The following is a 13353-nucleotide window of genomic DNA, read 5'->3' on the forward strand; positions in this document are numbered from 1 at the left end:
TCAAATAACCTGGCTTATGGTCTATACCAGGGTTGGCAAACATTTTCTGTAAAGGCCAGAGAGTAAATAGTTTAGGCTTTGCAGGCCTCATGGTATCTGTTGCAATTACTCAACTCGCTGAGGAGGGGTTTTAAGGGCTGAAGCAGCCACAGATTTTACATGAGCAAGTGAATGTGACTGTATTCTAATAAAATTTATTTTCAAAAACAGGCAGAGAATGAGATTTGATTTGTGGGCCGATTTGCTGGCCCCTGGTGCAGACCCATTTAATTCCTGTTCTCTTTCCAAACACCTGCCAGGCGCTTCTTGTGAGCTGAGCAACTGACAATCACTGCTCCTTCCCTCTCTTGCCTACCATTCTGTGTCCTTGTCCCTACAGCCTCATGCTTTTGAAGCTTCCCAAGGCAATCTGCTTGCTTTCTGTAGCTCCACTGACCACCCATGGTCGCTTTTCTTTTGTCTTTACTGGGAGTTTGTAACTTTTGACTACCTTCACCCACTTCCCCATCACTGTCGCTTTTTGATTATCCCTCTTGATGGTTATTTAACATGCCTTGGTCTGTGCTGGTTTCCCATACCTGCACGCGCGCGCGCGCGCGCGTGTGTGTGTGTGTGTGTGTATGTGTGTATCATTTCAAGTAAAACATATGAGTCAGAAAGGCAGAGTGGTATAAGACGAGGACATGGGCTTTGCAGTCAGATAGGCTTGGCTAAATTCTAGCTCTATCACTTACCTACCAGCTATGCTTCAAGTTTCTGAACTTGTCTATGACTCAATTTTGCTATTTGTATAATGGAGCTAATAATGCCTCAGATTTATTAAGAGGATTAAATGAGACAATGTATGTAAAGCATATGGTATAGTTCCTGACTATATGGTTAAATAATCAATGAATACCTTCTTTTATTGGTAATACAATTATAGATAGTGATGAGGATAGGAAATGAATAAATTGGAATTTGCTCCTACATGCTAGGACCTGTTCTGACTGCAGAACACACAGGAGGAAAGAAATGGTAAGTAGGAGTAGGAGGTAGCTGTTGCCTACCTGTGTTTTAGATAAATGAAAACATAAATACTGATTAAAGTATGTACTATTGGTACAGCTATGACATGAGGATCTTGAAAAGAAAATACCATAAACAACAAAATGTGTAACCAAAGCAACAATACCAATAACCTTGATCTAATAGTCACAGAACAATATAGGTTATTTTTGACCAAATATATTTTGAATCCCTACCTTTACTTAAATATTAGACTCTGACACTTAACATAGAAAAGTAGAACTATGGGGTTATCTCCCTTTATAGACTCTATTTTCACATAAATCTCTAATCCTTGAGCATCCACACTGACTCTCTCACCATGTAGACCCCTGCTACCTGGCATACTTCCAACCTAACCCATTTCTGAGCATGGCCTCCCATGGCTTCCCTAAATCCAGAATGGAAATCTCCATCATTTCCCTTGAAAGGCCCACCATGTTAGTGATTGGGAGTTACTTATCAGAGATATACATACTGAACGCTAAAAAAAGTTTTTTTGGAAGATCTGGGGTACTTTTTAGGAACATTTTCTACTTAGACAAAAGGACTTGGGTTTAGTTTTGTTTCTGCCACAATCTGGCTTATAAATGTTGGCAACTTCTCTCTCCTCCAGTTCTCTCACCTGCAAAATGAGGAGTCTGAGCTGCACCACTGAAGCTCAACTTACCTGGCTTCACATTCCAGTGGCCTAGAGAGCTCAGTCTCTGGCACGACACCTGCCAATAATTCAGTACAACTGATGCATAGGAATAGCACTAAAATCCAAAAAAATCTGAAGCAACGGAGCATGTGTCTTTGAAAAGAAATTATTTTTAAACTGTTTCTGGTATGTTAAGTTCTAGGGTATATATGAGACTCCGTCTCTAAGATACCTTGGTTTTAGGAGGGCTGTAATATTTAGAGTTTAAAAAATCCCGCGGGGGCTCGTTCAAGGTGTGGGAGAGAACCCCAGCTGCTGGATCCTGACGGGACCTCCTCTCTGAATTGACCATGTTCGGGCACTAACTGCCCAAGCCACCGTGGCGGCTGATGCGAAAGGCGTTCACATATCACACAGCAGCTGCGATTCCCGGAGACACGAAGAGTGACTGTTTAATAGGAAAGCTGACAAGCCTCCAGTTCCATGGAGGGATCCTGAGCTTTTACACAATAAGCAAGCTATACTATGAGTAAGAGATGAAGAATAAAAAGCAAACCAAAACATTAAAACCCCAACCCCCATAGACTGGGTGATCACAGGGGTCAGCAGAACCAGGCAGGGAATCCTGTGGGGAGTGCACTGGATCACAGACTGCAGTCCTGCAGGGGAATTTCACAAGTGAAGCCTGAGGAGGCACTGCAGCCTCTTGGAGGATTGCCAAGTGCTGGAACCTGAGATCTCTGCATACTTTGCTGACATTAAAAACCAAAAAGGCAAAAACAAACAAATAAACAAACAAAAACCCTGGGACAAACACACAAAGCCAGGCTGACTTGCAGCACTCCCCCCCCCCCCCCCCACCAAATCCTCAGGCTCACACTGTCCTGTAAGACCCCTTTCTGCACCATGAGATTGCTAATGCATAGGTCACTTTCAAAGTGTCCTCCTGAATTAGAAATAGCTTCCTGGATTCAACCCATAGGATTTAAGGGTTTGTTCCCTCTGTTGGTAGATTTCTCATGAGGGGAGGAAGTATGAGAAAAATCAGTCCAGTGTTTGAAATTAGGGGATCAAGTTGCCTTTTAAAAAATTTAATTTAATTTATTTAAATTTCCAATTACAGTTGACATACAATATTATATTAGTTTCAGGTGTACAACACAGTGATTAGACATTTATACCACTATGTAAGTTATAGTACCCACCTGGCACCACACAGTTATTACAATACGAGTGGCCTGGTGTATGAATTCATGCACATTGAAAGGAAATTAATTAGAAGAAATAGTTTAATATTGCTATTCACCCTTTCTCTATAATAGAAGTGTCAACCAAATTCATGATCGACAATAACAGATCGAAACACACGCGAGCGATTGGCGCCAGCAAAAGCTTTATATGTATCACGCATGCGCAAGTCAACTTAGCCTTTTATATATATAGAATAAACTTGCTAAACTTTTAGCTAAACTTTTTCCAGCCCAGTGTAGCACCCCAACTTCTCTTTCAGGTAACTGTCAGCAACACAGCAGTAAATATCAACACGAAACAGATTATTATTGTAGATCATGCAGGGGAACAAAGGGTAAAATATTTAACTGCAGCAGTGTTTGACTGTATTCTGTGCAATGAGAAAACCTGAAGTCATTTTCAAGGTCCACCATTTCTTACTTCTTTTCAGTCTGGTCAAGTTTCTAAGCTTTCTAAATCTTTGTTTTCCGGCTAATGAAAAGAAAATAGGATTTCACCGAGTCTCCTACCTACCTACTCCAGGACTTCTGTGAGGATCAAATGAGATGAGGCACAGAAAAATGCTTCACAGATATTTGGTTACAGTGTACAATGTTTCCACCTGGCTATAAAGCAAGTCGTGTTCCTGGGCTAAAGAAACTGCAAGAGGCTAGTCGCTAGGGAGACTAAGCCAGGTATTGCTACATGATGTCATTACCCAGATGGACTTAGCATATTAGCCTTTAATATATATAGATTACTGATTATATTCTCCATGCTGTATTTTACACAGGGGATCAAGTTTTTATCTCAGGTTGAGTATCAACTAACTGTGTGTCAGCCTCGTATGCTCCTTAGCATTCTCTACCGCAAAATGAAAATTATGTCTTGAATGGGTTTAGAGCTCAGTTATTCTGGGTTTGAAATCAATCATTCCCTATGTTCATCTGGCAAAGTTACTTAACATTTCCAAGCCTGTGGTTGCTAGTGGTAAACTGGGTAAAACAGCACAAATTAAAAATTTTCTTCTAAGAATTAGAAGTAGTGTATGTAGGTGCCAAGTACATCGTGGGCTCACTCACTTAAATAGAATATGTTGAGAATTTACTATGTTCCAGACAGTATGCGAGACCCTGGTTTATTTTTCATTCTTAGAATTGTTTTCTAGAATAAATGAAGATATATGAGAAGTAACCAGAGTCATACAATGCAATGTGATGACGTAAGACAAATGGAGGTCGATGGTGTGGACTCAGCCTGGATTTTACCTTTGCTCTTCAAAATCCATCACCTGGCTAGTGTGTGAGCTGAACCCATTGTCAAGCACTCAGGACAGCTTTACTCTGACCTCCTGCTGTGGACAGCTATTATTTTTGCCTGCCCAGCAGTCCTTCGCTCATTTTCCTGGAAATAGAGCTCTGATGTTTCTCTGGGTAACTATCCTTCCCTCATCCTCAGTCTGTGTGGTTGTGATAGACTTAACCCTACCCCCTGGCTGACATATGGGCATGTAATCGAGGCTACACCAATAAGCCCCATTACCTTCTAAGTATAAGGATTGTTTTTCAAGTGAGCAAATGACCCAAACCAGCTGATCAGAGCCATAAGAACCCAGGAGTAGGATCTTTCCTCCATCTATTGTGAAAGCTGTTTTCTTTCCCTGGATTGTTAAATTGGTAGGAATTGCACCTGGAGCTGATCACATCATTAGTGCCACAATCTCAGGAGCTTTAACTTAATTGGGGAGCTCACACAGAGGCAGGAGAGCTGTGAGAGAGAAAGAGATACACAGATTTCTGAAGGCATCACTGGAGCATCTGGATTCAGCTCTACCTGATGCCATACCCCCTAGACTTTTCAGTTACATGCACCAATCTATGATGTTCTTTTGAGGGAATGGAGGAATGATTAAGCAATTTGGTTTGGTTTCTTTCACCTGTAAGAATATTTCACTTGAAAGGGTCCTTATGAACAGTATGTGTTCATTACTGGGTATGTAGTCCCTCAACAACTCATATTCCAAGAAGACCTAGAAAAATCCCTCAAGGATGACAAGGTTTTCTAAGTTCATACTGCATGCCAATAGAAGGGACCCACACAAACTGACCCAAATAAATCAAAATCTCCACAAATCCTTTATATACCTATGTTTTATTATCCCTTTCTTGCACACTCCAAAAATTAATCTCATCACAGTGATAATTATTTGTTTAATGTCTGTCTGTTCTGCTAGATTGGAGGGGCAGGACTGCCTCATCTGGTTTGTTCATTAGGACCCAGCACCGTGCTTGGCAGATGGTAAGTGCTCAAGAATTATTTGCTGAGTTGATTCTTATAAACAGCAGACCCTTGTAAATGACAAAGTGCTTATCCCTTTAGCAAGAGCCATACCTGAACGAAGATGTGCCAAAGAGAAGTGTCCATCACGGCCAAAGGGCTACCTGTCATGGGAGACAGGCCACTTGCCCCACTGGGGAGATCCCCCTGTTCTCTTAGCCAAACAAGAGTGATGGGATAAGGTAACCCGACTGGCTCACATCTCCTTCTGTAGGTATATGTGGCTCCCCCAGGAGAGGAAAAGCACACACTCCTCCTGACCCCCAAGTGCAAGTGGAAAGAGAGAACTGGGGATGGGGAGTGAGGAATAAAGGAAGTGAGCATCCTTTCAAGAGAACCACATGCAAAAAAGCAAGTAAGGACATGTGGACAGGGGAATCTGATAGTGAACATTTAGTAACACAGGACAGGGAATCTGATAGGTAACTGACATTTAGTAACATGCCTACTATGTACCAAGCCCTTTCCACATGTCAGTTCACTGCCTTCTCCCAATAAAGCCTTCGTTTGTACAGGTGGGAAAACAAGGGTCAAGAGAGGGTGACATACGCAAGCTTCCACAGATTCCAAGTGGCTGGCCAGCCTTCGCGTTGGATTCAGCCTATGCTCCTTCACCACACTCTGCGGCACCCATCTGAATTATTTTTCAGAGTCAAATGGTTTATTTCCTTTCAGAATTTTCTGTGCCTAGGTCCCTTCGTACTGTCATACAACCTGGCAATGCTGATGTTCCTCACAGATGTCTGCACATAAGAAAAAGGAATTGTCTGGGGCAGGGTGGGTAGCCACCACTGAATATGAAGAAATAGCAAACGGCAAATGTAAATTTACTGCAGAAATAGACATTTTAAAAACACTCCATGCACGCGATTAAACGCACCAGTTTCAACAATACAAAGGATACAGCAGGAAATGGGTGACTCTCATGCTATTGCAACCACATTAAGAGGAGTGCACATTCCCATTTCGGATATCAGTGCTTACCCCCCTTTGTCTACATGGATGATAAGCTGATACTACATAAACATTGTTAGAGCTACAGTTCCATGCTACAGTAATCCACTTAACTTTAACATGATTTATGGTTCTGTCAATAGGAAAGGTTGAAAACCCTGCACTGAAGCTTAAATGTGAGCTTCATATTTAAAACAGCAATTTTGTGTGTCTCTGTGTCTGTGTGTGATAGAAGAAAACATTCTGCATAAAGAGGAGAATACAAGTGTATGATGGATTTTTTCTACCCCAAAAAAGGAAAATAAAGACTGAGTCTAAACATGGACTCAACATTATATGAAGCTAAATCAGAAAAAAAGGAACTTCTAGAGATTTATCTGATTATGTGATTTATAGTACAAGTGATATCCAAAAGTCTTATCAACAAGAAGACTTCTAAGAAACCTTGTACAGAACCACTGCCTTCATAGGGCATGCATAGGTGGGTCTATGGGGAGAGAGAGAGAGAGAGAGAGAGAGAGAGAGAGAGAGAGAGAGAGAGAGAGAAGGGGGGGTGGATTACAAGGGACAGCAGCTTCTTTCGTCAAGAAGAGTTTAAATGTAGGTCCACATGGTTAATCACCCTATTCTCTCTGGCTCTCATCCTGGGGACATTGTGCCTCTTTAAGGGATTAAGAAGCCAATTGGTTTTACTGCTCTAACCTGTCTTCTTTGGGACAACATATTAACATGATACCACTGCAGAAGAGCCCTCTTTAGAAGTTTGCTGTGGGGATGACAAATTAACCCAGCAGGGTGTCCTCCACGTCTATCTCAGTACAAATTATTAGTGTAATAGAGCTTTTAGTTATGCATTTATCTAGTAATTATTGAACGGTTACACAAAACCAAGCTGAGCAGCCATGGCCCTTTATGAGGTTCGCTCGGTGGGTGGCCTTCCAGTTAATTTAGGGTAGTTCTCCACAAAGCAGTTCACTTGCAGACAAATTAGCTAAACAGCCTTCTCTTTTAAATATTTTCCATGTCACAGTGAAACTCTTTATAATACAATAAAGGTACAGTTTTAATTACAGGCTTCCTGACTTTTGTTTAGTTGTAAAACATTTGCTGGTATTGTGTGTGTGTGTGTGTGTGTGTGTGTGTGTGTGTTTGTGTTTTGTTGTGTTTTTGTTTTTTTTTTCATTTGGCTGGCCAGTAATAGTTGGTTGTAAGTATCTGGCTAATAAATTTAATAATTTCCTGAATGGGGACTTAAAGGGCCTTTGCTGAAAAGCTGCTTTTCCTCTTTACTATCCAGTTCCTTCAAATCCTATGGACAGTGTTTCCCATTAGGCCGGGCACTGGCACTTGTGCTAATCTTGACCAATTTCACAGGCCCCGTTGCTTCTCTTTCCAATGCTCCTCAAAGGTGGTACTTGTTAGGACTATGACGCCTGCATTTAAAAATCAATTCTATCAACTTTTTGTGTAGAAAGACAACGTAGTGTTTTCTCAAATGACATACTCCAATAATAAACAAACACCTTGCGTCCGTTGGCAGATTATTTCAGCACCTTGTTAGCAACAGGTACTTAATTGCTTCTCGTTTTCCAGAGATGATTCAGTTGCATTAAACCAGGAGAGACAAATTAGATTCAGCTCTACTGAAAGGAGCACCAGCAGGCTCTACAACTAAGGTAAAGGCTCTCCTAAAAGGCAAAGAAGTTTGCAATAGGGCACAAGAAAGCTCAACAAATTTACCACTTGGTTATGGGAGCTTATGCCAAGGGAGAGGTACTGTGGTTATGGCAGCAATGAAGTGCCAGGGAATATTTCTTCTGAAGGGTCCTTAGTTTGGACAGAAAAATGTATAATACCCAGCAAATATTCTACAAAAAAGGGAACAAATCATTTTGAACTCAGCATTTCTCTTAATACCTATCAAGATAGAAATTCTTAATTAAAACCAAGCAAATATATATCAGGTACTTATCCAACATGCTTTGTACCTCCCTCAATGATGCTAAAAATACATGCACTTGAATATTATGTTATTACTAGAGGCCCGGTGCATGAAATTCGTGCACGGGGGAAGGGGGTCCCCTCAGCCCAGCCTGCACCCTCTCCAATCCGGGTCCCCTCGGGGGATGTATCTCACAATCGTGGACCACTGGCTCCTAATAGCTCACCTGCCTGCCTGCTTGGTTGCCCCTAACTGACCCCCCCTGTTGGCCTGATTGCCCCTCACTGCCTCTGTGTGCCAGCCTGGTCACCCCTAACTGCCCTCTGCTGCTGGCCAGGTCACCCCCAACTTCCCTCTCCCTGCCGGCCTGGCGGCCTGGTCGCTTCTAACTGCCCCCCCCCATGCCAGCCTGGTCACCCCTTACTGCCCCCCTGCCAGCCTGGTCGCCCCCAACTGCCCCCCTCTGCTGACCTGGTTGCCCCTAACTGGTGCCCCCTGCCAGCCTGGATGCCCCCAACTCCCCCCCTGCCAGCCTGGTCACTCCTCATGGCACCCCTGCCAGCCTGGTCGCCCCACACAGCCTGCTTGTTCAGTCATTTGGTCGTCCCTCACTAACCCCTCTGCCAGCCTGGTTTTAGGCAGCCATCTTGTGAGGGCATGATGGTAAATTTGCATATTACCTCTTTATTATATAGGATTACACACAGGGAATAAAAAGATTTCCCTGTTATTTCCTCACTTTTTCTCCATTTGCTTTCAATCAAATCCATGCACTCATTCATTTATTCAACAAATATTTATTGAGTGCTCTCCTTATGCCCAGCAAGAGGCTGAGGGATATGAAAAGAATAAAGACGTGGTTCCTGCTCTAATGGGCCCTGCCATCCAATGATAACTGTTTTCCCTCTCCTTCCTTGCTCCTCTGTTATTGTCTATGAATCTACACTCCTCAAACTTTCCTGGTGACCTCAACTTCCTGGAAGGTGATCTTCAATCTCATAATTCTCTGCAGTTTGTTTTTCTTGGCCCAGCTGGGAGATACTGTTAGCTGCAGACCCTCAGATGTGTCACCACCAAGAGCAGAATCCTTGTTTGGGCCACGAGAATCACGGACTTAGAGAGGTTTACAGAGCATATAAATTTCTGACTATCCTCCAAACAAAACCTGGCATGATTTTTCGAAGGCTGCACAATAAATCTTTGGTTTATATGGCTATTGTCTTAGTATATCTTACTCATATTTTCAGAATCAGGGCAATTTTACTTCTAAACTTCCCGTGTGTGTGTGTGTGTGTGTGTAGAGAAGTGGGGGTTTAGCTTCATGCTTACATTCTGTATGTTTTAATTCCTCAGTACTTAGTTATCTAAAAGTATGACTTGTTTGCTGTGGCTTTTTTTGCATGCTTACAATTAGAAAGTACTCTGTTTTGGAATAGGGGTTAATTCTTATGCATGCTTGGACTCCCACGGTGTCAAATGACACAGTCATTCTCTATCAGAATATCCTTGTCCCTGACAGCAACCTGTGCTCTCCTATCACAACAATACAACTGCTGGTTTTCTTGTCCTGTCACTCACCAGGAGGTAAGCACTCTGAGGCCAGAATCCAAGCTCCCCTGTTTACTCTATTTAGCAGGAAATACAGACCTTGTATATTGTAAGTGCTGGACAAATGTTTGTGGAAAACATTAATGGGTCCCTAGACAGCAATTGGAGTCTGTAAGCTAATTTCAATATTTAAAAAAGGCAAACTGACCTCAAAAATTGTTTTCTGAAGTGACTTGCACCTAACAGAAACCCCACATTACAAATAGCAAGGGTTCATGGGGCTAGTAAAAAGAGGTCAAGTGATTTGTTTATGGCTGCTACTTAAAAAACAACAACAGTATAATAACATGGTTATGTCATGCTTTTCAAATGATCTGAGTGGCTATGTTTTGTCTTTGACTAATAAAAAATGTAAAAACAAACTAATTGTTTAAATAAGTGCATTTCATTTCTCCCAATAGGGTAGAAAAAGATAGAAACTACTGATATGGTAGAAAAGGCACTGCACTGGAGACTTATTTCTAGTCGTGACTCTGGCCAGCTGAGATTTCTCACCTGTAAGAGCAATGTAGAATACTTGCTAACTACTAACCATCATACTGCTCTTCTATTTATCTACTTATAAAGCCCAAATTTCATACAGAGTGGCAATATGCTCACGGAAAAGAAAAAAAAAACTAGATTCCCTGCCTCCCTTGCAGCTAGAGGTGATCACGTGGCACAGTTCTGACCATGCTGCATTAGATTCTGTACAAGGAGGCAGAATGAGTTGGTAGGCACTTTTTTGCTCTCACTGTTTTCCATCTTTCTGCTTGAAATACAGGTGTAAGGCAGGAGCTTAGTGGCTATGTTGTAACCAGGAGTTCACAGCATAAGGATAAAAACAACCCACTAAAGCATGGATGGCTAAGAGAAGAAATCTCAATCCTTGATGGCATTATACTGCCACTGTAACATAATCCTGAATCACATACTTGTTTTTATATAAGAAAAATATGACCTGTTTATTTATATTATCTTTTACTTGCAGCCAAACACATTCTTGGCTGATATAGGGGATAAATTAAACCAGAAGATTCCCAGAGCACTACTCTGAAATTCTATGGTTCTAGATGAAACTCAGTAAGTGCTTATTTGCCAAATACTTTCAACCTCTGCTTTACCTCGTGCATGGTGCAGGCTCCGCCCCACGTATAAATCCCTAAAGCACAGAGTTGTTTCACTCAGCGCAGGGCATTTAAGTTAAGGATCATTCATTATCTTGTTGTTTCTCAAAAGAGCAAAGACAGGAAAAAACATAACTTCCAAGAAGAAATACTTCCAAGAAACTAAAATATCACTGATGTTTACTCCAAATAATTCTCAAAAGGAGTTAGATCCTTTATATCATCAGGCAAACTTTTAATTCTTGAAAAGGCAAAGGGAAGAACAAAGATTTTTTCCCCAGTTATCATGAATAAGATAAATTTTCATGATAAAATATTTTATTATGTTTGAAATTTTAAGCACTTGTAAAAGAGAGTCTTTAAAAGCCCAAACTTTCAGCTTAAAGTACACAGTAATTGTAATAATGTAAAATGGCATACAAATGCCTTTATGGAAAGTTAATAGCTTCCCTACTCCCCAAGACATTCCAAAATACTTTTATCCCTTTACCTACTTTTAACTACATAGCTTGCAAAGTATTATCCCATGATCCAGATGGCCAAACTGAGGCCACAGGTTAAGTGATTTATTGAAGCCACAAAGAAATCCATTATCAGAGAAGAGATTCATTTTAAGAAACCACACATCTCTACCTTCACAACAATGAAAACAGGAAAGTGATTAGAACAGCAAAATATTTTTAAAGCATAGCTTATTCATAGCATATCAAAGCTTTACTTATATAATCTTGCAAAAGTCTTCTTTGGATGAAAGGCCATTGTTCTTCCTCCCCATCTTGGACATTCCTTGTAAAGAAGTACTCCACAAACTAGACATGTATCACCCTTAGCTCCTCTGAAGCAATGAGAACCTATCAGTTTCAGGGAGGGGATGAATGGCTTCTGTGTCCACTTGTGTGCCATTTGATTACTTTTTACTTATTCAACAAATATTGTGCATAAAACCCACTGTGTGAGACACAATGTCAGTGGAGGAAATGCCAGGCACAAAGGGCCCCAGGAGTTTAAGGAGTGTGAGATGATCGCAGCCTGGGTGGAGCTGAGGAGGTTTCATGTGGAAAGTAGTACTTGAGCTGGTCTTGGGATGGCTAAAATGTTGACAGGCGAGGGCAGGATGGGCAGCATGAGATTTTCAAAGCCTGAATGAAAACGAGTGATGAAATTGTTTACATGACTTCTGTACATACTCTATTTCCAGGCACAGTGTGAATGACTACAAATGCATGATTTCATCTACTCCTCAGATAACAGAATTATCCTGAAGTAGAGATTGTAATCTCCAATGGGTAGATGAGGAACCTTTGGCTCAGAGGAGCAAGGTGGCAGGTTCATACAGTTGGTAAAAGTGGTGGACACAGGATTCAAACGCGGGCCCATCTGACCCCTGAGCTTCTGTGCTTGACCACTATGCTATGCTGCCTCCCTTTAAGACCCTACTTTTCTGAATTTTCTTTGCAATTTTCAAAGAGAGGTTTCTTTTGTAAAGGGTGGCCACCAGATTTCCACATACAGCTTAGGTTTGCAGTGAAAAATGGGGCCACTGTTAAAATATCATTGAGATATGTTACATAGTTATTGCTTCCAAACTGGTCTAGTCAAGGTAGTCCCATGAGAAATTTTAATTTCTTAATTTTAAGGAAGGCAGTGGAGGTCTTGCAACCTGTGTGCGATCCAAAGGTGAATGTACCATGTGACTCTGAGCAAAAGTGCAGTAAAGGCCTGTTCCCCACTCCACCCTACCTCTTGCCTCAGGACCCTGATAAAGGATACACCTTTCTCTTCTTCCAGGCCCTTTGGAAGTGGAAGTAAGTTTGTAAGGTTGAATTCTTCTTAATGTACATGTCACATTTATTCCACCCTGGTTTCCTCGGTCAGACTCTCCCTCCTTAAATCTGTCCTCATGTTGCTGAAACATCAACTCTTAGTCCTGGTTGTGATGTTATCCATAGCATTAGCTTTGCAACTGGCTCAGAAAAGAATAGAAGGGAATATAGTACTTGCAGCAAATAGCTCTTAAATAACAAGAGGCTAAATACCAACCCTTTAAAAATATCTTAGCCCAAGAATGTATCATGTTAGCCTATCTTGACTCTATGATTCTTACCCACAAAGATACCATTGAAGAGTTTCATCTCAACTACTCCAATTCCCTTCACCAGACCACTAAGGGGGGCAGGGTGCAATAAGAATGGGTACCTGAGCAGATATTCCAGAAAGGAGAACCGAGGATGCTGGGAACCATCTTGAATTCTGGTGAAAACAAAGAATCTTTGGTATTCCATAATTCTTAAACTAGGCATTTTTCTTTTCCTCAAAAACAATTTCATGAATATGACAGGAGATCCAAACTCATTGTTTTGTAGGCAAAAAAGGTCCACTCTGGTTCAACACGGTGTGGATCATCTGAGAAAATGTGCTTGACTGCCTAGCATGAAAAAGCTCCCAATCATGGCACCCAGGGGTAAATGCTAGAATTATTATAATAA

General features: G+C 41.4%; 1 protein-coding gene across 7 annotated transcripts in view; it reads right to left on the reverse strand.

The window, feature by feature from the left end:
• NFIA (nuclear factor I A) overlaps positions 1-13353 on the reverse strand; it is a 572371-nt gene that overhangs the window by 61378 nt on the left and 497640 nt on the right. For 3 of the 7 annotated variants that reach the window (XM_081087468.1, XM_081087469.1, XM_081087470.1), the window contains exon 8: positions 13064-13117. The exons of the other annotated variants lie outside the window; for them this stretch is intronic. In XM_081087468.1, the coding sequence (XP_080943594.1) occupies positions 13064-13117 (54 nt within the window). The remainder of the gene's footprint in view (positions 1-13063; positions 13118-13353) is intronic. 7 annotated transcript variants of the gene reach the window in all.

This window comes from Myotis nattereri (genome assembly GCF_964212035.1).
Source record: "Myotis nattereri genome assembly, chromosome: 3".
Taxonomy (NCBI): Eukaryota; Metazoa; Chordata; class Mammalia; order Chiroptera; family Vespertilionidae; genus Myotis; species Myotis nattereri.